We start from the raw sequence: 26243 nt of genomic DNA on the forward strand, positions 1-26243 counted from the left end.
TGTATTCTGCATCGAAATTTCACCTTTCCGACCCTTCACGACCCCATCAACGACGACCACTATACGACCCACCCGGACTCCCTTTCAATCTCTCTCATCCGTACACTTCGCACAAAATGCGTATACACACCGTTCTCACCTGGTTTTTACTCGCTCTCCCATTGACATTCGCTCAGTCCTCTACCACCACATCGTCCGCCTCTCGTCCCGCGAACACTACAACAGCAACTAACACAACTTCCACCACCCGCAGCAACTCCTCATTCACAGTCCTGACGACTACCCTCACCTCATATCCTACTACCACGTTCTCAGGTTCATCCGCTCAACCTTCAACTCTCGTCCTTACTCTCACACTCAACACTACCGACCTTTCGTCGGTGAACGCTTCCATCGCCAATGGATCATTCACCAACGGTACGGCCATTAATACGAATGGCACTATCAACGATACCGGAGTGTGGGAAGAGGGCGATGCTTGGATCCCATTCCATATCGTCATCGATCCGGCCTATGGTATATTGGGAGCACTGTTGATCCTCAGCGGCATACCGGTTGCAGTGTTAGGCGGGAAGAATAGATGGTGAGTCTGCTCATGGTGTTGTGTGGGAACACAAGTTGATGAAACGTGTATCTCTCTGTGTGTGTTTATCTCGATTAGGTCTTCCTTGGCTATCTCCACAGGGTATTGCGTGATGCTTTTCACACTCGTCATGATCCTTCGATTCGGGTGAGTACAGTATGACCTGCGAGAGCTTATGTGTCAGAAAGGAATCTGATGACCACTTGCATGACACTCAGTGTCGAACCGAATCTGCAGCCTCCCTCACCCAATCCACCTTCTCGCACACTACGAGGTCTTTACCTCTTAGCATGTATCATAGCCTCCTTTTTCGGTGCCGGACTCGGTATATTCCTCTTCAACTTGGCCAAATACTGGGTCTCAGCAGCCGGTGGATTTTCTTTCGGATGGTTCTTACTTGCCACGAAACAGGGGGGTCTGATCACTTCGGTTCTTGGAAGATGGGGTCTACTGGGGGGTTTGACGGTAGCTGCGTTCGTGGCGAGCTTGCCCAAAATCACCAATCCGCATATGATGCTTGTTTCGACGGCTTGGATAGGAGCTACAGCGTTTACTCTAGGGGTGGATTGTTATACCCGCGCAGGGCTCAAGGAGGTGAGCACCAAAACCCGATCACTATTTATCAAGGCTTCTTCGCTCACCCATAGTTGTCGTTCTCAGTTCTACGTGTACAACCTTGGGTTCCATGATCTTTTCCCGAAGCTGAACGGCGCAAATTACCCTCTCACGCAGACGATGATGATCGAGCTTGGTATCCTGGCTGCTGTCGTGGTAGTAAGTGACATCTTCAGCTCATATGAGATTGGCATCTAACAACACCGCCACAGATCGGCGCAGCCATCCAGTTCCGCGTCCTGAACATCCTCCAGAAACGACTCAAACAGATGCAAGAAGAAGAAGAAGCTCGAATCGATGCTGTCGAAGTTGAAAAAGCCGCAGAACGATTCAAGAACGTCGGAGCGGAACTCACACAATGGGAAGAGAAACACGGTCATCAGAGTTCCGTTTCCGGGTCTGGTTCTGGTCCTTCGTCCTATCCGTACGGTAGCTCCACCCTTCAAGCGGACAGATCGAGTGTGGCATTACCCCAACTTGGTTTTGCTGACGAGACCGACGGTAGAAGGGATGGTCGACCGTCAAGTACACTCAGTCTGCTTCGTCGAACGGATTCCAGAGGTTACTACGAAGGGCTAGGTATTAACTCGCCTACGCTGCAGAACAACTCGGACACACCGACAAGCGCGATGTTCACCGGTATCGAAGAGCTCAGATCGCCTGAAAGGGGTGCTGGTCTGACCAGTCCCGTCGGGAATGACCCAGAGCTGGAGAGCAAGTTGAAATTGTTGGAAGAAGTCAAAAGAGCTCGAGAGGAGGTACGAGGATCGCTGGACAAGCTACGAGCGACGACACCTACACCTTCGATGAAATCCGAGACCGGTCAGATTCAACCACTAGTCGGTGGAAGATCGACTACTCCCGGCGGATTAAGCTTGAGCGACACTGGATCGAATCCGAGACGACTCTCGTCGACTTCCAGCAGGATCTTGGATTACCCAGAAAAAGCAAAACTGAGTCCTGTGGAACGAAGTGCGACTCGTTCGGATTGGGACGAATATCTTTCGGAACGAAAAGTCATCACACCTCCTGCTTTGTCGGGTTATTCTCCAACGTCGATGCAAACTCCCAGGGCATTGGGATCTGGTAAACGTTCCTCGCAGTACGGCGCTCTTTCGAGCAGTGCTGGGCAAGGTTTAGGTCGAAGGGAAAAGACCACGAGTATGTTAGAACCACGGGTCTCGGACTTTGGACCTCGTGAGGAAAGGGGTATAGGAACATATCCCGCTGGTGCAGCTGGATCTGGGGTGATTCCAAGGGAGAGGGCAAAGAGTGACGAGCGACCTTCGACATATCACGATTATTTCACTGATTCACCCTCCACTCAACCGAGATCTCAGCTCGGTACCCCCATCATCATAGGCAATGCGGCGAATCCTCGTCCGGCATCCGCTACCGGGACTCGTGAAGGTCGACCGTTGGTTCAACGAGCAATGACATATGAAGAGCTGGCCGATCGTCACCGAAAACGTCTTTCGCAAATGCAAAATCCCATCACATCGAAGATGAGGGAAGAGGTCGATTTGGCAGAAGCCAAAGCGCGATGGGAGAAACAACAGAGAGCAGAGAAAGAGGAAATGAAGCGGAAGGAGAGGGAGAAAGAGGCGAAGTTGGCATCTGGACCCGAGAGAGGGAAAGGGAAAGAAGAGATATTGAAGAGTACAGAAGAATGGAGGAGAAGTGTGGTGCTCAGTCCGCCGGCTGCAGTGGCTAGTACGCCGACTGAGAGGCGACGCGAGAAGAGGAGGTCAACCAGTACATATTTCGCCAGTTAGTGCGAAGGACATTTCTCAAACTTTCCCCATCCACGTTCTTGTTTTTTTTGCTACATCATAATCATCAACCATTGAAGTCATTCATACCTATTGCATACTGTCTGTACATATTTGGACAATCTCCATGGACCATTACCATTCATATGCTTTGAAATATACTACTATTATGCATATCATACGCTCGTTGTTCCTTTTGCTTTTGATGATGATTTTGTAACTTATGCTCGGACGCGCCGCGTCAGGCACCGCCGCAATGAACATGGACCATGGAAAACGCAGCGTGAATCATGTCCAACTTCCATGTCTGATTTCAGCATCGCATCCGTATCCTGAATTTGCAACGACTTCTCCCAAGCACAAGCACGACGGAACAAGGGTTTCTTCTCAGCATGACCACGACTTACGACTTGCAATAACGATTTTCCTCTCCGCTTTTGATACTGTGCTGTGCACGACATCCTCTTACTCGGCGGCAACATGTCATCGTTCTCCCATCCAAAATCACATTCCCATTCCCATTCTCGCTCACAAAGCGTAGCCATCTCTACTTCCTCTCAACTACGTTCCAATTCACCTTCACCTGTCGCTTCGCCCTCTTCGCCAACTGGAGAAGGTCTATCTCGTCGTCTGAGCTGGAACAGAGGTCCGAATGTCAGTCGAGGTGAAGAATCGTTATTCGTCCAAGATGTACATCATCCTACAACAGGAGGGGGATTGAGAACAGACACCAGTCCTCAGCTGGGAAGTCTGTCAGCACCTTCCAGAACACATTTGATTGATCCGTCGCAAGGCCATGATGGATTAGACGAGAGGGATATCGCCTATGCTGGATTAGGTAGCGGTGCTTCGCTCTGGGGAGGTGCGGGCGGACCATCATCTCCTAATGCTAATCGAGCAAGACCGTTCTTCCATGAATTTCGATCCGACACTTCTTTACCGTTAACGATAACACCGAGCGAGGGTGAAGGAGAAGGAGAAGTGTTCTCGGAAGATAGGGATAGAGAGAGATTAACACCCGGACCTCCTGCTTCATATCATTCTTCACCTCGAGCAGGTGCAGGAGGGAGTGGACCACATTCGCCTTCGGCTAGGAAATCACCTATGAGACCATATGATGATAGACGAACGACATTACGAAACGTTTCCAACACATTACGAAAAGCGAGTGTACGAGTCGTCAATATTATGGGAGTGGATAAATCGTCTTCACCTTCATCTCCTGGAGGCAGGAAAAGATTGGGTAGTGAGGATGAAGGTGGAGAAGAAGATGAAGAGGATGATGAAGTGGACGATAGTAGTGAGAGCGATAAGAACGTACGAGTGCGAGTGATGGAGGAAGCACTGTCGGTACCGAGACAAGATACGATCAGACCCGATCCAAGACCGCCGGAGGGAGGGGATATGGATGGACTGAGAGGGAGAACTTTGTGTTTGTTCGGATCAAATAGTAAGACGAGAAGGAGTATGAACGCCCTCTTACGATTCCCGTAAGTATCCTTCAAACCCACTGGAAGCAGTCCACGAGTTCTGTCGTCGAGCTGACATGGTCGCTCCTACAGTTGGACTGAACCCGCTATTCTCGTCCTGATCATCGCCAATGTCGTGATTCTCTCCATACAATCCGCCAGCCCATTGAACGATCCAAGGTCGAACGACGGTTATTTCCAGTCTTGGGAAGATACCGCGTTGCTGGTTCTGTTTATCATCTTTACGTGAGTTATACACTCTGTTGCATCACATCATTACTTCATCGCTGACAATCGTCCCGGACAGCCTAGAAATGTTCGCTCGTATCGTCGTCACTGGTCTCATACTCGATCCTGATACCTCACTGCGGCATGCCATGTTCTCGTCCTCAGGTGTGGTCACCATTGCTCAACGCCGTTTCGGTAACGCTCAATCCAACCTCCAACGTAGCGTGTCGAAAGTTACAAGACCGGCAGGTTGGCGGAGTCGTGACAACTCGTCCAAGACGCCTCCCAATTCTGCGACTCACAAGAAAGGCGATACGCGGAAAGCCTTTGCTACCTTGACCGAAGCTCCCTTCCAGAAAGCCGTGGCGAAACAACAAAGTCTTTCGGCTCAAGGTCGACCCTATCTGCGACATTCATGGCATCGTATTGACATGATTGCAGTTTCCGCCTTTTGGATCACCTTCATCCTCGCTATATCACACAACGAAGCCACTGCCAACGCTCACATCTACATCTTCCGAGCATTATCCGTTCTTCGTGCGGGACGTCTGTTAGTCATCACGAGCGGTACCACGACCATCTTACACTCGCTGAAACGAGCTGGACCCATGTTGATCACCGTGTCTTACTTCCTCATCTTTGCGGCAGTGGTGTTCTCCATCATCGGGGTGCAGAGTTTTCGAGGATCTTTCAGACGAGTCTGCATTTTGACAGATCCGAACAACGCTTCGAATATCATCACTACGAGCCAGACTTGTGGTGGATATGTCGATCCGATCACGTTGGCTGGTCAACCATATCTCAATTTGGATGGGTTGCCAACAACGATACGTCCGAAAGGGTTCCTCTGTCCTGTCGGGCAGATCTGTCAGGTGAGCATGAAGTCTATATACTTATCGCGAAGTTGACGCGAAGTTGACTCGCTAACACAACGTGTGTAGACTACGGATACCAATCCTAATGGTGGAGGAAATAGCTTTGACAATGTCTTCGTTTCTCTCATCCAGATCGTCATCGTTTCCTCCAGTATGTTCCACTCCCTTCCCGTCCCACACTACTTCCGCTGACAGGGCGATATATGACACATCGTAGTCAACACCTGGTCACCTATCATGTACCTTGCAATGGACTCGGACTTTTTCAGCTCGTCACTCTACTTTCTTGCCGGTGTCATCGTACTCAACTTCTGGTTGATCAATCTCTTGATCGCGGTCGTAGTTCATACCTTTACGGATATCCGGGCAGAGACCAAGAAAAGTGCTTTTGGTGGAGACGAGTAAGTGCGATCCGACCCTTCATATCAACCTCTACCAACCTGTGAGGTCAGAGCACAGTGCTGATTTCCATCGGTCAGGACCTTTCTTGTCACCGATCCTCAATGGGCGGCGGAGAACAAGCGGAAAAGAACCAACTTGATCCTGACCTGGTATAAACGGACGGAACTCTTTTGGGTGCTGCTGGTAGTCGCGGATCTAGTCGCGCAGGGAACGAAAACGGCCTCGTCGTCTGACAACCAGCTTGATTTACTGAGTAGGTTGCAGTATGTTGCAAACGACGTATGCGACCAAAGCTGATCGACTTGCCGTTACGCAGAGAATCTAGAGATCGCTTTCACCTTTGCCTTCGACCTGGAGATCATCATCCGTATCATAGGCTATTTCCCCGATTGGAGAGCCTTCTTCTCTCGTGCGAGAAACAGCTTCGATCTCTTCCTCGCCATTGCGTGTTCGATCATTCAGATCCCTGCGATATCGTCAGGAACGATATACCCCTGGTTGACCGTATTTCAGCTGTTGAGATGGTATAGAGTCATCCTAGCGTTCCCGAGAATGAAGCCGTTGTTGGTGGGTATACTTATCGATAAGAAGTTTCACCAGGACTGACACGGCGTTTGTTTGAGGGTAGATCTCAGTGTTCGGAAGTTTCGCTGGTCTCTTCAATATGGTTATCTTCTTGTTTTTGGTGAACTTTCTCGGTGCTCTCATGGTGAGTAATAGATCACACCAAAAGTTCGACAGTGGTTGAACCTCCCATCACCACGTAGGCATTGCAACTATTCCGGGGGGACATACCTGCAGGAGACGACATTACCTTCTCTCAGACCTACAACTCGTGGTTGGCGATGTACCAAGTGAGCGGATTCAACATGACTTGATCGAGGCGAGACTCACTGACGCTTCATATAGATTTTCTCCTCTGAAAATTGGACCGACAGACTGTACGATGTCGTGAGTCAGATCATATTCCCTTCGAATCATAGATGCTGATGGCGTCAACTAGATGGGCTCCGAAAAGCCATTTAGACAAGAGTGGATAGGAGCCATATTCCTCTGCGGATGGTTTCTGTTTTCAAACTGTGAGTTGGGGCAAAATTATCCTATAGATTAACACAGCTGATACCACTCAATAGTCATCGTTATGCAGATGTTCATTGCAGTCATCAACGAGAACTTTGCCGTTGCCGAGGAGCAAAAGCGAAAACAGCAAATCGAAGCGTTCATTCGAAAAGCTGAGATGCCATCGGCACATGTCAGCTGGATCGACAGGCTTAATCCTTATCGACTTATGACGGCTCGTCACACAGCTGTCAAAGTGGATACGCTGCCGCCGAACTTGGTTCTTCCCCTGAAGCAGAATATCGGCGCAGATGTGTCAAGCGTTACACCCAACGATGTAAGCCTTTCTCCCAAAAGGCGCAAAGCCCTCTCACTGACCTAGTGACTAGCCGGGACGAGGCGACAGTACTGGCGCAAAAGGCGCTATGAGGAGGTTGCTAGGTCGAGACAAGGAAGAATACGACATCCCGCTGCGACATCTGAAGCGACCTCTTTCGTCCAAGGTGGAGGATATCGATGACGAAATGGATGACGACCGTGGGCTGTAAGTCGATTTGAGAACGTACGAGCATTTCAAGCAGCTGACGAAGTGCAGCACTGACTTGCTTCCTCCGCTCAATGCTGGACCCTCGAACGATGAGCATATGGACGCACTCCGAGAACGTCGAAACCAACAAGCCGATTTCATAGCGGCTCATCCGACTTTCGATCAGTCGTTATGGCTGTTCAAGCAAAGCAATCCGGTCCGACGGTTCTGTCAAGCTTGCGTTTCTCCGGCATATGGCGAACGTATCTTTGGTCGACCGGCGCATCCCATCCTCTCGGTAGCAATCAAAACTATCGTTTTCTGCGCCGTCGTGGCAAGTATCGTCGTCGCTGCGATCGCTTCACCGCCATATCGACGAAGTTACTACAACGAAAATGGGGTTTTCCGCGGCACATGGTTCGACCTAACCGAAGTGGCGCTAGGTATGGTCTTTGTCATCGAAGCTGCGATCAAGATCATAGCGGACGGTTTCATCTTCGCACCGAACGCGTATCTACTCTCACTCTGGAACGTCCTTGATTTTATCATCCTTATCACGCTACTGGTCAATACAACGACATCGCTCATCTTCATTGGTGGGCTGAGTAGGGTTACTAGAGCGCTCAAGAGTTTCAGAGCCTTGAGATTGATCACTCTCTTTGGGAGGCTGAGAGATACCCTTCATGCCGTTCTGTTTGCTGGCGCTCTAAAGATTCTGGACGCCTCGATCTTGATGGTGTTGTATCTGATTCCATTTGCCGTATGGGGGTGAGTTGTATCTTATCAAAGGTAGAATGCCATTGACGATTGCCTAGACTCAACATCTTCTCAGGTCTACTGTACCACTGCAACGATTCCGACAGTTCCGGTCTATCCACATGTATTTCGGAATTTTCCACGACCTCGGTCGATGACTCACTCCCCTACCTCGTTCCGAGAGTATGGGCAAATCCCAAACTCGACGCGAGTGTGTGGTCTTTCGACGATTTTAGACAGTCCATTTTGATCCTGTTTGAGATCATATCGCTCGAAGGATGGATTGACGTCATGTATTCCGTGATGGAGATCTCGGGAAGAGATCAACAACCTCAATTTGGCGCTTCACAGTGGAATGCGATCTACATGGTCATCTTCAACCTATTTGGTGGAGTCATCATCCTCACATTGTTTGTCAGGTGAGTTGGCAAATCCTGTTTATTGTGTAGTGTGCAAGGTCCACACTGAACGTTCGTTGTACAGTATCATTATTCAGAACTTCTCGACGAGATCAGGAAATGCGCTCTTGACCACCGAACAAAGACAATGGGTCGATCTGTCAAAGTTCATCAAAGCACAAACACCGTCTCAATTACCCAAAGGTAGACCTCGATTACCATTCATGGCTTGGTGTTATGATAGAGCAGTCAACAAAGATGGGTTTTGGGCGAGAGGGTTCACAGGGCTATACTATATCCATATATTGCTACTAATGTGAGCTAGCGCATTACCTTCCGAGCAGAGACTTTCGCTGACGTCTCTGGCAGGATGGAAGACTTCTCGAACAACATTCTCACAGATGTACAACTAGGTAAGACAGCTGATTGGCTCAAGCGTTTTGGCGTGGCAAGCTGACATTCGATCACATAGACTGGATCTTCCTCGTGTTCACTGTGATGTACGCGATCGACCTTCTTGTCCGGTTCTACGGTCTGGGATTCAAGTCCTTCAAATCCAACGGCTGGAACCTCTTCGACCTGGTCGTCATTACGGGAAGTTTCGTTACTACCATCCCAGCTCTCCAGGCCAACAGTGCGGGTCAGACTCCGAACCAGGTCAACGTGCAATTGCAGAAGTTGTTCTTGGTCTCCATCGCGCTCAAGCTGGTCCAGCGGATCGGCTCCTTGAACCAGCTTTTCAAGACATCAGTGTAAGCAGTCTCTTTCGGTCTGGTATAAGATGGCATAGCTTATAGAGGCACACGCGTACAGAGCGAGTCTCCCAGCTATCGGAAACCTGTTCTTGCTGTGGGCGACGATCTTTATCTTTTACGCGATCTTGTATCTTGAAGTGTTCGGCTTGACGAAGGAAGGGAACAATTCAGGAACTAGATTCCAGAATTACTATTCCTTTGGTAATGCCTTGATCATGCTGGCTTTCATGTCTACAGGGTGAGTCACATACCTTCCAACGACTATCAGAGCTGACAGTGGTGAAGTGAGGGCTGGAACGGATACATGCACGATTAGTAAGAGCCCATATTATAATCGGGTGAGGAACATAGTACTTATAGTCGCTCAACAGTACGATCTCGGCCCCACGATGCACGGAAACTAGCAATTTCCTGGAGACCGATTGCGGAAGCTCTGCCGGGGCTTATGTGCTCTTCATCAGCTGGAACATCGTATCAATGTGAGTTGGCTATCATCTGGAAGCCGTCATGCCTCGGAAAGGCTGACACATTGCACAGGTATATCTTCCTCAATATGTTCACTGGTGTGGTGGTCGAGTCCTTTGCATATGTATACCAGATGCCGGGCGGGTCGTCCTTGAATAGAGAGGAGATGAGTGAGTCGCATTCGACACTGTTGCATTGCCAGAACCAGCGCTGACGACTCATTGGTTGGACCGTAGGGGCTTTCAAACGATTGTGGGCCGAGTTCGATACCGAGCGATCTGGCTATATCAGGAGAAAAGACTTCATCCGTTTCTTTTCGGTGAGTAGCTTCACTTGTAGCAGCATGGAACTGGACGGCTGTTCGCTAACCGCCAACTTCTAGCGACTCTCTGGTGCTTTCGAGGTGCGAACATATCCTATCGAAGTCAGCATTCCAAACATTATGCGTTCCGCCATCCCCGATCCAATGGACAACGCAGCCGGCAAATTACTCGTTGCGACGGGTGTGAAACGAGCGGTCGACGTTCGGAAAGTGGAAGCGCAAATCGCTCAAATTGATTATCAGCAAGTCCGAAAGAGGAGACAGCTGTTCTCGAGGTTGTACCATGAAGCGAGGATAACGGCGGAGCCTGCGCGTGGAATCAGTTTCACGGCCATGTTGATGATGTTGGCTCATTACAAGTTGATCGACGACGAGAAGGCTTTGCAGTGAGTGCATGAGTTTTTGACATGATTCCGGCAATGACTGACACATGACATTGAATCAGATTGGATGACCTGCTTGTTCGACGAGCCAAGACGGAAAGAGTGACGGACCTTGTGAACCTGGATCGGGTGCGAGGATTACTGAGGACGATATACTGGAGAAGGAGATTCTTGGCTACGAGGGACGAGCGTAAACGGACTCTAAATGCCGAGGCGGAGGGTAAGTACGACTTGATTCCCGCACCGTGTTCTCTACGTTGGTGAAGGAGATGTGAAGGGTCATACTGACCTGATTCTCACAGGTATTCCTGCGATTGTGCTGGAACCTATGCCTGTCACTCCACCTCTCGATGACCAAAATCCATTCAATCAACCCAGTCTACCATCATCTCGTGATCAGAATCGAGATAGAGATCAAGATGTTTCATCTTCTCCGCCTTCGTCACGACGTTCAAGTCCCTCACCCCATCAATCACCTCATCAGTCTCGGTCATATTCGCCATCGCATTCACCCGACTTATCCCTAGGCGCAGCAAACCGCAGTATTGGACATTCACCTTCGTTATCAATCGGTTCGTCGCAAGGTAGACCGTCGTTGGCGAGAAATCCTTCGAATAGCAGTATGCTTTCGTCAGAAGATGCACATTATAGACGGTAAGCGGGGATACAATCCATGCCAAGCTGGTCAGAATGAGTCACTGATTGCAATTTGGTGATGTGCGATGTCTTCAGTGGGTCGCCAACGGAAGAAGTTTTGCCGGACAACTACTTCGATTCAATGGCTACATCCATTTGGGGTGGTGAGTGACCTACCTGACATCATGCGCGGTACATCTCAACTGACTTGTCACCCAATTTCGATAGACATGATGCGCGAAGCGGTTGACAAGGAGGACGAATAGATGATCATGTTTCATTAACGATATTCAACGAAAGATCTAATGATGTAGTACGAGTATGATATATAGAACAACATATGTACAATAATGATAATTATCGCCGAATCTATGGTGTACAACGAAGCAAGTATCATCTAATCTCAACTTATACCTGGGTAGCTCCCGGCCCGCCTTGTGATTCTTCTTCGATCTGAATTTCTTCCGCTGAACCGACTTTGGTCCATCGATCAGGTACAGAAGGGAAGTAGAATCGTTCCATCGCCGTTCGGAAACGTATCTTATCTGTGCATATGTAATGAAACGAATTGATCAATCACTGTTCCTCTCCTTCTCAACATGTAACGGAGGAACTTACATTGTTTGGGAGTGACGATGGTGGGTTCTCCTTTACCTGCTCCTCCTAAGAATGCAGAATCTTTCACCCAAGATTCAAGTTTCTTATCCCTACATCACCCACACAGATCAGCATCTCGATTTCGTCACATCACAAAGAGAGAGGGACGTACCAAGTGAATGTTCTGATGTAATCCACTATACCAACTACTAATTCGTGTTTCTCAGAATCAACACCGACAACCAACGAATAATCCATGACGTTCAGATTTGATAAGAAGAGAGTATCATTGAACAGCGCTGTTCGCAAGATTCGTTTTGAGTGGTCGCGGAGATACAACGGATGTTTGTATACAATCTCCATAAGATTCTCGTCGAGTCTGCGACAAGTCTTCAGTTAGCAATTCATTTACGCCTCTCACAGTGCACTTACAAGACCTCGTTGATCCGACCGGTAGGTTGTATGAGTCGATTACGCGTACTACCCTTCAAATCGTAGATCTACAACCAAAAAGCAATGTCAATAACCCGCTCCCTCATCGACCATTTCCACGCCCACCACACACCTTTGAAAACCTCCTTTCGTAGAACAGATTCTCCATGATAAGCACGTTCATCCTCATATACCTTCCTGTGATCGCGTTTCTATATCCGATCTTGAAGAAACCGTATATCTTGGCGAGGACGGTCGGTCGTTGTCCTTGGAACGCCTTGCGAGTGTATTCAAAGTACGCTGGAGCAAACTTGGTCAAAGCGTCCATCTCCAACCGAGAGATTTCTTTGGCAATGAATCGATCATCTGAGGAGTGGAGATAATGAGCCATGATGAGTCTCCATTGTGATCATTTGATGGATGAATTTCGTACACACCTTTCGTCTTGAGGAAGGCGGAACCGGACTTTCCACCCACCGCATCGAACTGCACACATCGAGCGAGCGACTCCACGAAACTGTCCTCGCACTGACACGCCGACCGAAGCGCCGCAAATTGCTCGGCGAAGAAGATCCTACAAAAGATGGTAGAAGCACCCGACTCGAAATCTGGTTGGGTTGTCAGCTGATCCTCGAGCCGTTCATGCAGTGGGCATGACAACTTACCATACTTCAGATGAGTTGCTCCCTCTCTCCTCTCTTCCGCTTCTACCGCCTCGTCAAGCGAGACAATATCCCAAGTGGAAGCGCGATCGCCACTGTGTCCCCCTTCCTCCGGCATGAACGCCTCGGATTTCGATCCCGATCCCGACCGAGTCTGATGGTTCGCCACAGAACGCATCTTGTCTCGATAGGTCTTGGAGCTGAGGGTGAAAGCTATGATACTGGTAGGCTCGTTTTCACGTATAATGACCCTTGAGTCGGCAAAGATGTGTTCTGCCGCGGATCTAATGAGGAGCAACAATCAGCAGATACAACACATGGGAGTGACGAAGTCCAGACTTACAAGGGGTATTCAAGGGGAGTGAAATCGCCGGCTCGGAAAGCCCACAAGCCCGTAAGAGTCTTCAGAATACTCGACCTCTCACCCCCGGAACTCATATCACCGTCTGACATCTGTACCGACATCTGTGACATAGTCGGTTTCCCCACGCCCTCATCTGCTGTATCCGTCGAGAGCTGCGGCGTGACAGGATGACTGGGCAACGGTGCACTTGTCTCAAACGTAGGAAGCTCGATCTGTAGTCTGTCTGTGAAAGACATTTCCGACCTTGCGTCACTCAGTAACGATCCGGGTGCGAACGACGAAGTCGACGTCGACACGGGCATCGCATCCCCTTCAGCTTGAGTACCGTTCTGCCCCTCGACACTCGATGACTGTGAGGGCGCTTCCGGTTGCTCTGGATCCGGAGGTGAAGGGACGGGGATCGGCTCGAGCAGTTTCTTCACAGGTGACGGTCTATTCGATTTCGTGGGCGACGATCTCCTTCTTGCCTTTGGCTGATCATGTTCCCCTCCAGACTCTGCACTATCGTCGCTTCCCAACTCATCCTCTTCGTTGTCCGCCTCTGACGAATCTGTGTCAAACTCATCTCGGAAAGCATCGCGGAGATTATCAAATACTTGCACTTTCGCCTTGGTCACGCCGACAGGTCTAGCTCGTTTTCCTCGAGTGAGAGACATGCGTTTCTGCCGTTCCCTTTCGGCTTCGCGAGATAGCCTATCGAAATGCCGAGCTATAGATGTCACTCGGGAAGAACTTGCAATTGTGCGTCGTGCAGCATTTCGGAGCAGGCTTGGTGATGTTCGTCCAGATGTCGTTTCGGGAGGTCGAGGCGACTTGCCTTTTCCACTGATACGAGGTTTACCTTCCCCTGATTTCGAACCCGATGGACGACTTGTGAAAGGGACTGGTAGACGCAAAGGTTCTGGCGATGCTCTACCAGACCTGGGAGAGGCTTTGCCACTGCCGGTGAAGGAAGGCGTTCTCGAACGCAGTCCTGGCCGGAGAAAGTCCGTAGGTCCCGTAGGCATACGTCTGCCGTAGCTTGACGGTATCCTCGAGGCGTTTGCGGCGTAACTTCGATCACCGTCGGATAGCAGACCGGGCTTCGACGTATCCCTGTGTCGGGTGGGAGGCTGTTCAGTTCTACCACGTCGTAGTCTAGGTCGAGCTTTCGGGCTGTTGTCACTGTCCGAACCATCATGACCAAGATTCCGCTGCATTTGCCGTCTCATTGAGGACGCTGAACGAGGCCGTTCCGCCTCCTCCAACCGATCGTACGATTGCAGCTTCGTAGACTCGTTGAATCGTTGCACTAAATCGGCAATACTAGAAACACGCTGTTAGTCACGACTTTCCTCTATTAAGAGTAAAGAACATACCTGGGTGCAGGTCGAGACCGCCGAGGCAGACGCGACACAAACGGATGGGCGTCACTGTCAACGCCGCTCGATTCGATCATCTCTCTTCTGACCGGACCCCTTTCCGGCGAGTCTCTTCTCACCGCTGAGATCGTCGAATCGCTATCGTAATCTCTAGGTGTCGCTGATTGCGAAAGTGGATTTGGCGTAGGGCGAATAACACCGCCAATAGGAGTGATCACAGATTCCGGTTCACTGTTCACATCCAAATGAGCGGGATCTGTGATAATCCTTGGTCCTTCTGAAGATAAGAGGAAAGGCGTCGTCGGCTCTGTGGAAAGAGGCGTCTCTTCGGATTCAGCGTCCTTCCCTTCCTTCTCGTCGGCTTCGGACACTGTCAAGCTTGCGACGTTGCGGTCAAGGGAATTGAAAACGTCTTGCTTCTCGAAAAGGCGTTTGAGGTGAGTGGCAGTCACTATTAGACGAGTCAGCTCAAGGTCTCACGAGACGGCTTGGTTGGACGCACTTCGTCGCAAATCCTTCTCGGACGGCATGAAAGCTTTCTCGATATCGGAAAAGTCGGAACTGCAAAGGACCGTCAGTGTGGTGTCCAACCGTTTTGCATCAATCCCACTTACTCCCACTGCACAACCTTGTCCTGCAAAGTTCGCAGCACGGTATTGAGTGCAAGCACATCGGTCATTGGCGTGAGTTTGTAGGTCCTGTTGAGAAGGTTGACCATCTCTTCCCTATCGGCGACTGCTCGCGAGAGCATACCCTCTAGAGCAGCTTTCAACAAGCCAATCTGTGACATAGTATCAATGATGCTCTCCCTGACGAGCAGTAAGTAGTGGACTCACCTTCTCCGGCTGAACGATCTCGCAATCAAAGCTTCTCAACCTAAACAATACCGAGTCGAAGAAGGATGTGTTCTTTGCGAGCGCCATCTCATACTCTTGATTCTTTAAGATCACCTTCGTCTCCGCTTTCACTTGGAGGGCAATAGAAGGTCGCAACGGCTCGTAGATGTCAATGATCTCATTATGTATCCGGATTGCTAAGTTCCGGTGGGCGAAATATCTGATCTGATCGCGATAGGCATCGTGAGGACACGAGAATCCCGCTCGAGTTTCTGGCGGGTAGAAGCAATGTTCAAGGTATGATCCCCAGGACATCTTCCATGTCTCTTCACGCAGTATGGTCGTTGGTGAGGGTGTTTGACAAATTCGACAGTACGACCAAGTGATGATTCGATCTTCGTGACCGGGTGATGGACAGGGGAATTGATCCATTGCGATTTGTAGTCGACGATCGTTGTGCACTAAGAGATGGAAATGGAAGAGTAACAACCGCTCGCAAGTCTTGCTAGGACATCGTTTGACCGCATCGGCAGCAAGACCTTCGAGAAATTGGCCGAGAGTTTGATCACCTGGCTGATAGAAGTTTATTCGTTGAAGTGCCGCCTCGACACATGGTTTGTCTGTACCTTCACAACCCAAGGAGTACAGGTAAACGATACCTTGATAATCCTCCGCTCGAAGCTGTTCCGGGTGTCGTCGGGTGTACCATTGCCATAGTTTGAGCTGCTCCGAGTGAGCATGCTCCACCTGCGTCAACGTGCTCTCCTTCGATACCTCTTCCGGCTTTCGAAGCACGCGGTAGGGATCTCGTGTTGACTCCTTGTTGGGTAGAGCGCTAGCGGTTGGTCTAGCACTCATCGCCGTACTGATCGGGACTTCGCCGTTGGCCGTATCAGTAGGTTCAACTGCAGAGGCCATAGTGGGGTTAGGAGTCGCGTCTGAGTCGACAACAACCGCCTTCGGCGGTTCAGGGACTTTCGTCTCTTCCTCTAAGATCTGTGCCGCTTCCTCCTCATCTCGACTCTGTCTTAGATTGGTCAACAATCGATCGAGCTCCGCCATCCTCGCCAGCGTAGCGGGAGGCGGGAAACGAATTGCTGCCGAAGCTGACAAGACGGTGGTGAGATAAGGTCCTAGCGTTTCGGCGATCTGCTTCGTAGTTTGGAACGCTTCTAGCTTTTCGTTATGCTTATCGTCCTCGTCCTCGACCTCCTCAGCGACTGCCTTGGGCGTGACGGAGGACTCCGTTTCGGTTTCCTCTGTGATCGTTGCGTCCGTTGCTTCCGTCGACGACTTGGTGTGGAAGGCGGGTTCTTCCGTTTCCAAAATGTCAAGCAGCTCCTGATACTCTGAGGGTAGAGGCGGATGGGGTGGGAAGATGTTGTGCTCGTCGTTGTATAAGATCAATTCGTTCTTGAGATGGTACGCTACCAAAGCCATGAAATCCGTGACCACCTTGACCTTCCTAAGCGTTTCCAGATCTCCACCTCGAATGATGATCGTTCCACCGTATTCGCGATGACCGCCTTCGAAACGCATCAACGTTTTACGTCGACCGGGAATGAGCTCGTGTTCGAATGACTGGATCCTGAACTCAGCACATCGGCCGAGTCTGGGTTCTAAAGCCAGTCTATCCATAGATGCGACTACATCGGCCTGCGTGCATCGTGCCACCTGATGGATCGCGGAGACTTTGACACTGCGAGCGACGGCGATGTTGGCTTCGAGCAAATATTCCAACGCTATCCGAGATGCGGATGGTTGTACCAGGACGATGTGTGGTCGGACATCAATGATTCGCTTAGTCAACAGGCGGAGATAATCCTTCTCTTGCGCCAAGATTGGGTCAAGCGACATGAATTGATGTTCGACACGATGATAGTCCAGCGGGAATGTGACAACCATGATTCTTGGGTTAACCAGTCGTCGAGGCATAGCCTTGTGTGCAACATTCTTCGAGATGACAATCCCGTCGACGTACTCTGAATCGCTGATCTTTCCACCTGGAACCTTCTTGATCTTGACATACGCCCGGACGTCTATATCGTCTCCTGCTCGTACGTTAGGTTGCAGGTTGGTGGACACTTTTAGTAAAAGACCGCTCAATACGCGATGCCATTGGTCCGGATGTGAGAGTTCCGCTCGGGCTATGGCTTGCTTGAGCATCAGGTGGAAATGCGCCAGACTTGCGCCAGACAACAGCTCTGGCTTTTGTCTGTGCCCGATACTGTCAGCTTTGGGCGGCACTGTGGAATATTACGACTCACGCAAAAGAGTGAGATCTTGCCCTCCACAATCCCTCTGTCTTTTCCGAGTCCAACAAGGCCGTCAAGCCACCCTGACTGGCCCTGGAGCTCAACCTCGTTCTCAGTCCTATCAATGGCTGATTCGAGTCCATCCGACTGAGCGGCACTCTCAATTCCAATCCACCATCCGTAGAGATCGTATCAGTTCGCGGAAACTCGACTCTCGGTGGAACGGTCGGAGGTCTCATATCCCCTTTGCGTGGCACTTCTTCTTGAGCTGGAGTATGTGTGCCCGTGTCTAAGGCAGGCGTTGCTGAAGGACTCTGTTCGTGTTCGTGATCGTGATCGTGAGTGTTGTCATGTTCGTCATCGTCGGAGATATGATTGCTCTTCTGCTCTTCTTCCATTGGTCTTCTGAAGGGTGCCGCAGTCTGCGGACGACTGTGCCACACATGTCCTTCTTCGCTATCCGACATTGCCGAGTCGTTTAGGTCATTCGGTGTATACGGTCTGTTGTCCAAATCCACATCACCTCCTGCCCAGCGAGCAGGCACAGAACTCTCATCGATCGCCGTCAACGATTCGTTTGGATGTGAGCTGAACAATTGACTCGCCGCGAAGGGTGATTTGGCATATGGCATCTCCGGTGATATAGCCGCGTCGAGGAATGCTCGATCTGATATACTCGGGAACCGATGGACGGACGTAGTGACGGAGTTTATCGATCTTCGGTCATCATCGTCATCGTCTCTGTATTCTTCCATGATCTTGAGACAGAGATTACAGACTCGTACAGCTCCTTCTTGTCCGAAACGTCGAGCACCGATGATGTTCGATGCGCATCGACTGCAGAAGATTTGACCACAGATACGACAATGGTGTTTCCGTCGCCAAGCAGTGAACACCTACGGTCTGGTCAGTCCGCTATACGCGAGATAGGCAGAGGGCCACTCACCGACTTGCAATCATAGCACTCTTTGCAATGCTCGTCCGCCATCCAGTAATGCTTGCTCAAACCTTCTCCGCGCATCCTCCTAATGATTCTACTAACGCTGTTCTGCTTTTTCACAAAGCCCAAACTCCTCACACTTCTTGTATCATCCTGCGGTAAAGGAAACCCCGGAACGTATGAGAAGTTGGTACTAAGCTCGGCATTGGCAGCTAACATGGCGGAGATGGAGATCGAAGAAGGAGAGTCTGGTAAAGTGGCGATTGATGATCTTCGACCTCTGAAATTTTGAGACATGGAGAGCGAGTTGGAATGCGCATGATGGTGTAGAGGTGTTGCAGATCGAGAGGAAGATGCGACTGCATTCTGTAATCCAAAATGTGCTCGATGGTTCGATTTCCCATTGTTGATCGGCAGAGGTCCGGAAATGTCGTCATGGAAGGACGACGGTCGTTTGTTTGTCGCCGTCGTGTGGACTGTGGTAGTCACACTTGTCACAGGGGATATTGTGACTTGAGCGGGAGCAGCACCGGTAGGTCTCCACTGTCGTTCATTCGGCGCCGGGAACCGTTTTAGCGGTCCTTGAGTACGTGATGATGCAGAAGACGAGACCGATACAGGTTGAGAGACGGCGCTACTACTGGCGGAATTGACGGTACTGAGCGGTGGTCGTAAGTTGCGGTGATTTGATCGTAAAGGGGAAGCAGGTATGCCAGTCGATGGATTAGGCGAGGGTCGTAACGATTGGCTCCCAGAGTGTAAGAGATCGTTCGAGGGTGAAGATGAGCTGGCGATATTGACAGGAGCAGGGATCGATTGTCTTCGACTGGGTATGCCTAGTTGTCCGTGTGGTTGTAGAGGCGTTTGGACTGCTGAACCCATTTGTGATCTGTTCCGCACGGCCTCGGCGATCGCTTGAGCCTCCGTTTGCACATGGCAATTCGCTCCTCCTCCACTGCTATCCTTGCCGATATGACCAAATCCCAAGCCATCACCTCCGGTGGATCCTTTGTCAACCTTGACCTCGGGTCGAGCGTTGGAACTATTCCCACCGTTCTTCGTCGTGCTTGTAGTAGCGGTCGTCGAAGTGGAAGCGAACGTCTGCTTGACTTTGGAGAGTAGTGATGGGAGGATACCTTGCTCTGGCTCATCTTCGAAAGGATTAGGAAAGGTGGTGAGACTGGCGCCAGGTGATGGTCTCGCACTGGACCCCGAGTGTGCAGCACTAGTGGTATCAACCTGCAGAGATGACGACATGATAGCACTTGACTTTCGCGTGCTTTGACGATGGTGTTCAACGTTGGCGTTATGGGCGTGTCATGGTGAATTGGACAGCGTTGCGAGATGTAGCTTGATGTAGTGAATGTACATCAAAATAGACAAGATAGTATTGCGACTTAATGTATCCCAAGTCTGGTCGCGACTATCCGTGCTCAACTTAACGCGGGGCAACAAACAACCCACGTGTGAGCTGGTGCTGGTGGCAAATTCAAGAGAGATCTTTGTTATCACATCATGCATCCCACATATAAATCATATGCAGCACTCTTTGATGTCGTTTCCAGTATATACAGCACAACAACCACACAGAAGCGGTGGTAGAGGACTAATCTGATACTGCTCTTTCTACTCTCGCGCATATCTAAAAGAAAACACGATGACCAAATGATATATAGATGGAAAGGGAGAAAAAAGAGGCGAAGTGGAGGGTGTTTGAAAGCACAGGTGAGGGGGTGTGACAGAAGGAAACTTTTTGAACGTGGAAGATAGACGGACGTAAGGAACATTGTTGAGACGGGCGAAGGGTGAAAGATAAAAAGGGTTCTCAATCAAGAAGGGATAGCTTTGTTGCAGACAATCTAAGCGGCCTCAGCAGCATCGACGTTCTGGTTGACACCTGCGCCTCCAGTAATCTCATCAGTTCACAGCCCCAAAGATGTTGTATGGGTTCACTCACGACGCTCCTTCTCGGACTCGAGCTGAGAGTAGAGCAACATCAAGGCACGCTCGGTGGACTCGGCAGTACCCTGGATGGTGAACATTCGCTCGCCAGTCTCGTCGTGGGGGACCTTGGCGATGGAGATTCGAGAACCGGAGAGTCGTCGGATCTCGGTGATCTTGGAGCCACCTCGGCCGCTGCGACAAATATCAGCTTGCGTTTCACAGATCGTATTACAAAAGCTGACTCACATGATGCAACCGACCATGTCACTGGGGATGGAGATGTTCTGAGTTCGCATGTTGGGGTCGTTGGCGTTGATGACGGGGGCGACCTCGCTCTGCCTCCTCTCACCTCCAGCTGGGCCAGAGATGGAAGTCCTGGAAGCTCTCCTGTCTCCACCGAAGACACCACCGGGACCACCGAATCCAGCGGCGACGGAAGTCCTCCTGATACCACCAGTGGAACCGGTCACTGCCTGAGCGCCGAGACCACCTGCCAACACACCGGCATCACCGGCGGCACCAGGGTGGTAAAGGACGGTACCTGCTCCCCGGTCAAAGTCTTCGAGAAGACACTTGCCAATCTCCGAGACGGCGGTCTTGATAGCGTCGACGGAACCTTGAACCTCGACGACACGTTCGGTAGACTGAGGGAGCATCTCCTTGGAAGCAACCATTCGAGCACCGGATTGATCCTGAATCTGCTTGATCTTGAGACCGGATCGACCAATGACGGTACCCATCAAGTTGTGAGAGATGAGGAGTCGGATGGAGGTGAAAGAACCGACAGGGGGAGGAGGGAGGGAAGAGTCCGAGAGAGGGGTCTCGAGGAGGAGTCGAGCAATCTCAGCATAGGCAGAGGCAACGGCTTCGAGATCACCAGAGACGGAGAAGACACGGTCTTGAACACCGGGGACGACCTTGGAAACGCCAGCCTTGACACCGGTGAGGTTTCGGATGTGTGCGATAGTTGCACCCGCTTTACCGATGATGATACCGGCTTCCTTGGTGGAGACGAGAGCTCGGAGGTTGAGCTGATGGTCACCGCCCTCGTGCTGAGGAGCGGTGTTGTCTTGGGAGGTCTTGGGGGAGACGTTGGCGTCTGTGGAGGGACAATGCGTGTCAGTAAAGCTGAGGTACTTGCAAAATACGGAGTCGAGCAAAGAGACACTCACCAGCTGCGTCGGCCATGGTGAATAGGTGATTGAGAAGTTAGGTTTGGGTGAGGTGGAGGAGTCGAAGTAGACGGGTGGATGGGTATAAGCGAAAGAGGAAGAAAGAGGGAGGAAGTGGGAATGTCGGAATGAAACGACGGAAGAGGGGGAGAGTGACGAGTGGGCGAGGTTGGTTGGTTGATGATGAGAGGAGATGAGAAAGGATGAGAAGAAGAGAGGGAGTATTGTGTGGGTACAGGTGAAAGAAAGGAGAATGTGGAGAGACCGAGACCGGGGGGCGTGTGCGCAGTGTGTGTGCGTGTGTGTATGTGTGTGTGGTGGTGGCCGGAATGGTGCATATAACAAGTGGCAAATTGTACTTGTGGCGGAAAAGGCAATTCTCCGCGTAGAGTATGCAGATTTCGTCAATAGGTGATTTCTCCGTCGAACATGCATTTGCAGCATCCTTCTCACTTCGATATCGAGCTGTTTATGCCCATGCATGTACATGAGTCTATGCATCACCACGTATAATGTTTATGTTACAACCCTCTGAGGGGTCGGTCGCACTCCATCCGTCTCAGCACCATAGCGACGAGTGCCACACGGATTCAGCTTACTACCGGCGTTTCGGGAATATCTTAGAAAATACGAAATCGACCCTCTCGCTCCTCCTCTCTGGTAGCGTCTCTGTCAACTTTTTGCTGATCAACCCTTCATCTCACTTTCTTTTCCTTTCTCTCAAGCTTCTCGAGGACAGCGAACACGCTTAGACAAGCTCATCAAAATGCAAATTTTCGTCAAGACGTGAGTACCACCCACCTCTCCAGTCGAAAAGCGCAGACCAAGATGCTGATGTTCTTGCCCTGATGTAGCCTCACGGGTAAGACCATCACCCTCGAGGTTGAGTCTTCCGACACCATCGACAATGTCAAGTCCAAGATCCAGGACAAGGAGGGTATCCCCCCAGACCAGCAGCGACTTATCTTTGCTGGTAAGCAGCTCGAGGACGGCAGAACCCTCTCCGACTACAACATCCAGAAGGAGTCTACCCTCCACTTGGTGTTGAGGTTGCGAGGTGGTGCCAAGAAGAGAAAGAAGAAGAACTACGTGAGTAGTCTCGCAGTGTCGACATGCCACGAATGACATACTGACTCATTTGTGTTTTCCACCCTATCAGACAACCCCCAAGAAGATCAAGCACAAGAGGAAGAAGGTCAAGATGGCCATCCTCAAGTACTACAAGGTCGGATCAGACGGCAAGATCCAGCGTCTCAGGCGTGAATGCCCCGCACCCACCTGTGGTGCCGGTGTCTTCATGGCTTGGCACAAGGACAGGCAGTCTTGCGGAAAGTGCGGGTGAGTAACTGGTTTCTTGCTGTCCAATGATATGGTGCGACTTTGTACTGACTTTGCCACCCACCCAGTCTTACCTACACCTTCGAGCCCGGAACAAAGCCCACCGCTGCTTAAGCGTGTGATCTTGTATCCGCAAGCTGTATCAGTCTAGGAGATGTGTGAATAGGCTAGGCGGTGATTTGTTCTAGTCTCTTATGCATTACCTTTTCTGCTTACTACTCCCGGTACAATTCATACATGAGAAATTTACACCTGCTGCACGCTTTAGATCTTGGACAGATATGACCCTGCCGGAGATACTGCATACATTCGTGGACTGACTAATTCACAATCTACTACACATCTTATGTCTACATTCATACAGGACCCACAAGCTGGAAAAGCAGCTTTCTTACAATACCTGACATTGCTTTCGGTTGATGCTGAGAAGGATATCAGCTGTGCAAATTGTACTCGTCGGTTTGGTTCTCACCTTGTACGCATCCATCACCATTGCCATGGCAGCCGCGCCCAGAATCGTTTCGCCGAAAGGAACGAGAGGCACCCATGCTCTCCTCCTCGCCGACGACCAGGCTGATTCGAGGGCTCGTGGGAGAACATACATAGCTACGAGTCAGGTCAGCTGGTGGCAAGCTGATAATGAAACGCTCGACTGACCGAGTTCTGCACGTCGTTTCTGCGTTGTAGAAACCGTTAGCACCCTTCATGAGGCCGAATCTCAGTACACACCTTCTCCTCGACTAGCAGACTCAAGCAGGTAGCAAAGCCCATCATCCAGAAAGTCTCCTTTCTCTTCGCAAACGTCTGCCAGAATTTGGTGCCGTACGGTTGCTCGATGGTCTGTATCCGCAGGCAGAACAACACTGACAAGATTGTGGTTAACTCCGGGCAATCCTGTCTCCCGGCAACTCACATTGGTAGATAGCAACGAACGCGCCTAGGAACGAGCAACTTCGCGTAATTCCCCATATCGCTCTTGCCAGCATCCGAAGAGGGTCGCGTTGGAAGTGGTTCCGACGTAGGACAAGCATGGGTATCAGATGCAGAGCAGAGTAGACGGGCAGCATGAAGCGCTGGGAGATTACGCTCAATTAGCAGAGATACCATTGCAGATACTCAGGATACTCACGAAAACTGAGAAAAATCGACGGATACCGGTATCCGGGCACGAGTTGCTCCATGGGTGAACCATCTCGCTGATTTCACAATTAGCAGGTGAAAGCGAAGTTGACTTTGGCAACTTACCAGGGCACATTAGGAGGGTTCCAGCCTTGCTTGATCTTCTCCAAAACCCCTTCTAGCGTCTTTCTATTTTGCGGTGTAATGGCCTAAGTGGATCAATGAGCTGATGTTCTTCTGAACGTGTGACCGTTGCCATTTAGCTGACCTTGTGCCCTAGCGCTCTCTGAACTTGCAACGGCTCAATGAAACCTTTCCTGACCGCAGTCCTGTTTGCCAAGACTGCGAACTCCGGCACCCTCGACGCTGCTTGGATCCTATGGGATTCGTCGTCAGCATGACTAATGAACACTCCGGGTGCCAATTCACCATTGGCTATATTCTTTAGGCATCGTCTCGGGACTAAGCAGGAAAGCAAACATGATCTGGCCACAACATGCGCCGAAGACAAGTAGATCGCCATGGGGGATGCGGATGCCAAAGCGGGGCGTATACTGGTTGTATGAAGCTTGAAGACCTCGGACGAACATCCTGCAAAGGTTGGTGAGCTTCAATCGGCTACCAAGAGAATGCGCTCTTTAGCTCACTGTTGTGCTACGCCGGTCCGTCTACCCTTGGACTCCCACAATAGACCCAGACTACCCACTGCACCAGCCACCGCAGCCTGCCACCTTCTCTCCCCTTCATCTCCCTCTCTCTCTGGAGGTCCAAAAGTCGGCTTGTTGAAGAACCCATTCCTGAGTCTTCTCCTATAGTACGAAAGTGGCGGAGCAAGTCGGAGTATGTGCAGGGTGAGTGTGTTGAGGAAAGTGAAAGTACCGATCATTGCACCGAAACGAAACGGTTCGGCTCCAAAGATTGCATGACGGAAGAGAGCCAATCGAAGACTCTTGCGGCGGATATGACGGAATAGGACGAGCAGGACATTCACGCCCGCTCGGACAGAAAAGGCGAGCAGGAAAGAGCCTATGGGGTCTGAGATGAGCACGTTGTCATTGAATTAACGGAGACCACACTCACGTAGGCCACGCTTGAGGGCAAGGATACTCGCTCTCTCACTATCGCGAGGCAAAGCTTTCTTCTCTGCTTCGTCTCTCCATACCAGTTCTCGACTTGCTCGAGTCACTTCAGCGAGCAGCTTGGCTCTCTCTTCCGATTCCCGCGACAGAAGTACGAGCGAGTCTAAGGATGCGAGCGACAACGTTCGTCGGATCTGGTCGGCACTGAATCTTACGAGTCAGTACTGACGAAAGACAATAGAGACACACTCACGTTTCAGATAGATTAGGAGTACCGGGATCACTCCTAAGATAATCAACCTGATCTCTGGGAATACCTCTCTTCCCAACCAGTCCCTCTTCCAGCGCCTTGCTCGAAATAGGGGGACTGTGACTTGGTCCCGCTGCTGCGCTTGACAGCGGTGTGAATCTCAGCTTTTTCTTCTCGCGAATGCTACCGGCAGAGAGTGATGATGCTGTTCTGCGTAGACATGACGCTTGGGCAGGACTGTTCTCATCTGTGAATGTTTGCAGCGCAGTCGAAGTGTCAATCTGCAGTGATGCTGAGGGCCTATGATTCGATCGTTGTGGAGGCGTAGAAGGTTCATTTGGAGGAAGTTCGAGGTTGAGAGCGTCCAATGGTGGAGGGGCCGTCTTCGATCGCGTGTGCAAAGTAGGTGAATGAGGTGGTGTGATATCCGGGGTTGGATCTACTGACGATGCGGGGGAATCGACACCTGGGATCAAGGCTGCTCCAAGGAATGGATTGGGTGGTGATGACATGTTTAGCTTGCTGACCTCTGGCCTGTGTAAAAGTACAAACGCAGAAATTGAAAGAGAGAACCTTTATGTAAATGAATGTATGCTACACACTGCTCATGTCTGGCTTTACGGTGACCGGTTATTATTGACACCAACTTG

At 50.6% G+C, this 26243-nt stretch overlaps 6 protein-coding genes across 6 annotated transcripts; 3 read left to right on the plus strand and 3 right to left on the minus strand.

Moving 5' to 3' along the window:
• Positions 1 to 116: 116 nt before the first annotated feature.
• On the plus strand, positions 117 to 2973 carry CI109_102938 (uncharacterized protein; the record flags this gene model as incomplete). The annotated part of the gene is made up of 5 exons (XM_032001324.1): positions 117 to 583; positions 662 to 730; positions 802 to 1177; positions 1244 to 1357; positions 1411 to 2973. 5 exons carry the CDS (start codon positions 117 to 119, stop codon positions 2971 to 2973), a joined length of 2589 nt encoding a protein of 862 aa, XP_031864214.1.
• Positions 2974 to 3450: 477 nt separating this feature from the next.
• On the plus strand, positions 3451 to 11510 carry CI109_102939 (uncharacterized protein; the record flags this gene model as incomplete). The annotated part of the gene is made up of 28 exons (XM_032001325.1): positions 3451 to 4460; positions 4533 to 4685; positions 4747 to 5539; positions 5609 to 5693; positions 5760 to 5943; positions 6022 to 6197; positions 6261 to 6511; positions 6573 to 6653; positions 6712 to 6798; positions 6854 to 6895; positions 6948 to 7023; positions 7078 to 7340; positions 7393 to 7547; positions 7599 to 8297; positions 8345 to 8704; positions 8769 to 8999; positions 9053 to 9096; positions 9156 to 9435; positions 9497 to 9676; positions 9724 to 9753; positions 9810 to 9917; positions 9976 to 10073; positions 10140 to 10222; positions 10286 to 10611; positions 10671 to 10828; positions 10911 to 11262; positions 11341 to 11408; positions 11473 to 11510. 28 exons carry the CDS (start codon positions 3451 to 3453, stop codon positions 11508 to 11510), a joined length of 6411 nt encoding a protein of 2136 aa, XP_031864215.1.
• Positions 11511 to 11652: 142 nt separating this feature from the next.
• On the minus strand, positions 11653 to 19948 carry CI109_102940 (uncharacterized protein; the record flags this gene model as incomplete). Its single annotated transcript, XM_032001326.1, has 14 exons — positions 11653 to 11789; positions 11863 to 11951; positions 12014 to 12220; positions 12274 to 12341; positions 12407 to 12639; positions 12711 to 12881; positions 12939 to 13219; positions 13279 to 14604; positions 14658 to 15111; positions 15163 to 15221; positions 15275 to 15441; positions 15497 to 17711; positions 17764 to 18647; positions 18698 to 19948. The coding sequence occupies 14 exons, from the start codon at positions 19946 to 19948 to the stop codon at positions 11653 to 11655; spliced, it is 7542 nt and encodes a 2513-aa protein (XP_031864216.1).
• A 602-nt stretch (positions 19949 to 20550) lies between these two features.
• On the minus strand, positions 20551 to 21823 carry CI109_102941 (uncharacterized protein; the record flags this gene model as incomplete). The annotated part of the gene is made up of 4 exons (XM_032001327.1): positions 20551 to 20588; positions 20649 to 20827; positions 20882 to 21734; positions 21808 to 21823. The coding sequence occupies 4 exons, from the start codon at positions 21821 to 21823 to the stop codon at positions 20551 to 20553; spliced, it is 1086 nt and encodes a 361-aa protein (XP_031864217.1).
• A 750-nt stretch (positions 21824 to 22573) lies between these two features.
• CI109_102942 (ubiquitin-40S ribosomal protein S27a) lies at positions 22574 to 23259 on the plus strand (the record flags this gene model as incomplete). The annotated part of the gene is made up of 4 exons (XM_032001328.1): positions 22574 to 22593; positions 22662 to 22896; positions 22967 to 23145; positions 23214 to 23259. 4 exons carry the CDS (start codon positions 22574 to 22576, stop codon positions 23257 to 23259), a joined length of 480 nt encoding a protein of 159 aa, XP_031864218.1.
• A 242-nt stretch (positions 23260 to 23501) lies between these two features.
• CI109_102943 (uncharacterized protein) lies at positions 23502 to 26105 on the minus strand (the record flags this gene model as incomplete). The annotated part of the gene is made up of 12 exons (XM_032001329.2): positions 23502 to 23567; positions 23618 to 23751; positions 23803 to 23821; positions 23875 to 24008; positions 24059 to 24218; positions 24275 to 24341; positions 24391 to 24473; positions 24533 to 24641; positions 24694 to 24855; positions 24912 to 25290; positions 25345 to 25547; positions 25597 to 26105. 12 exons carry the CDS (start codon positions 26103 to 26105, stop codon positions 23502 to 23504), a joined length of 2025 nt encoding a protein of 674 aa, XP_031864219.2.
• Positions 26106 to 26243: the final 138 nt, after the last annotated feature.

Source organism: Kwoniella shandongensis, chromosome 5, assembly GCF_008629635.2.
Source record: "Kwoniella shandongensis chromosome 5, complete sequence".
NCBI lineage: Eukaryota > Fungi > Basidiomycota > Tremellomycetes > Tremellales > Cryptococcaceae > Kwoniella > Kwoniella shandongensis.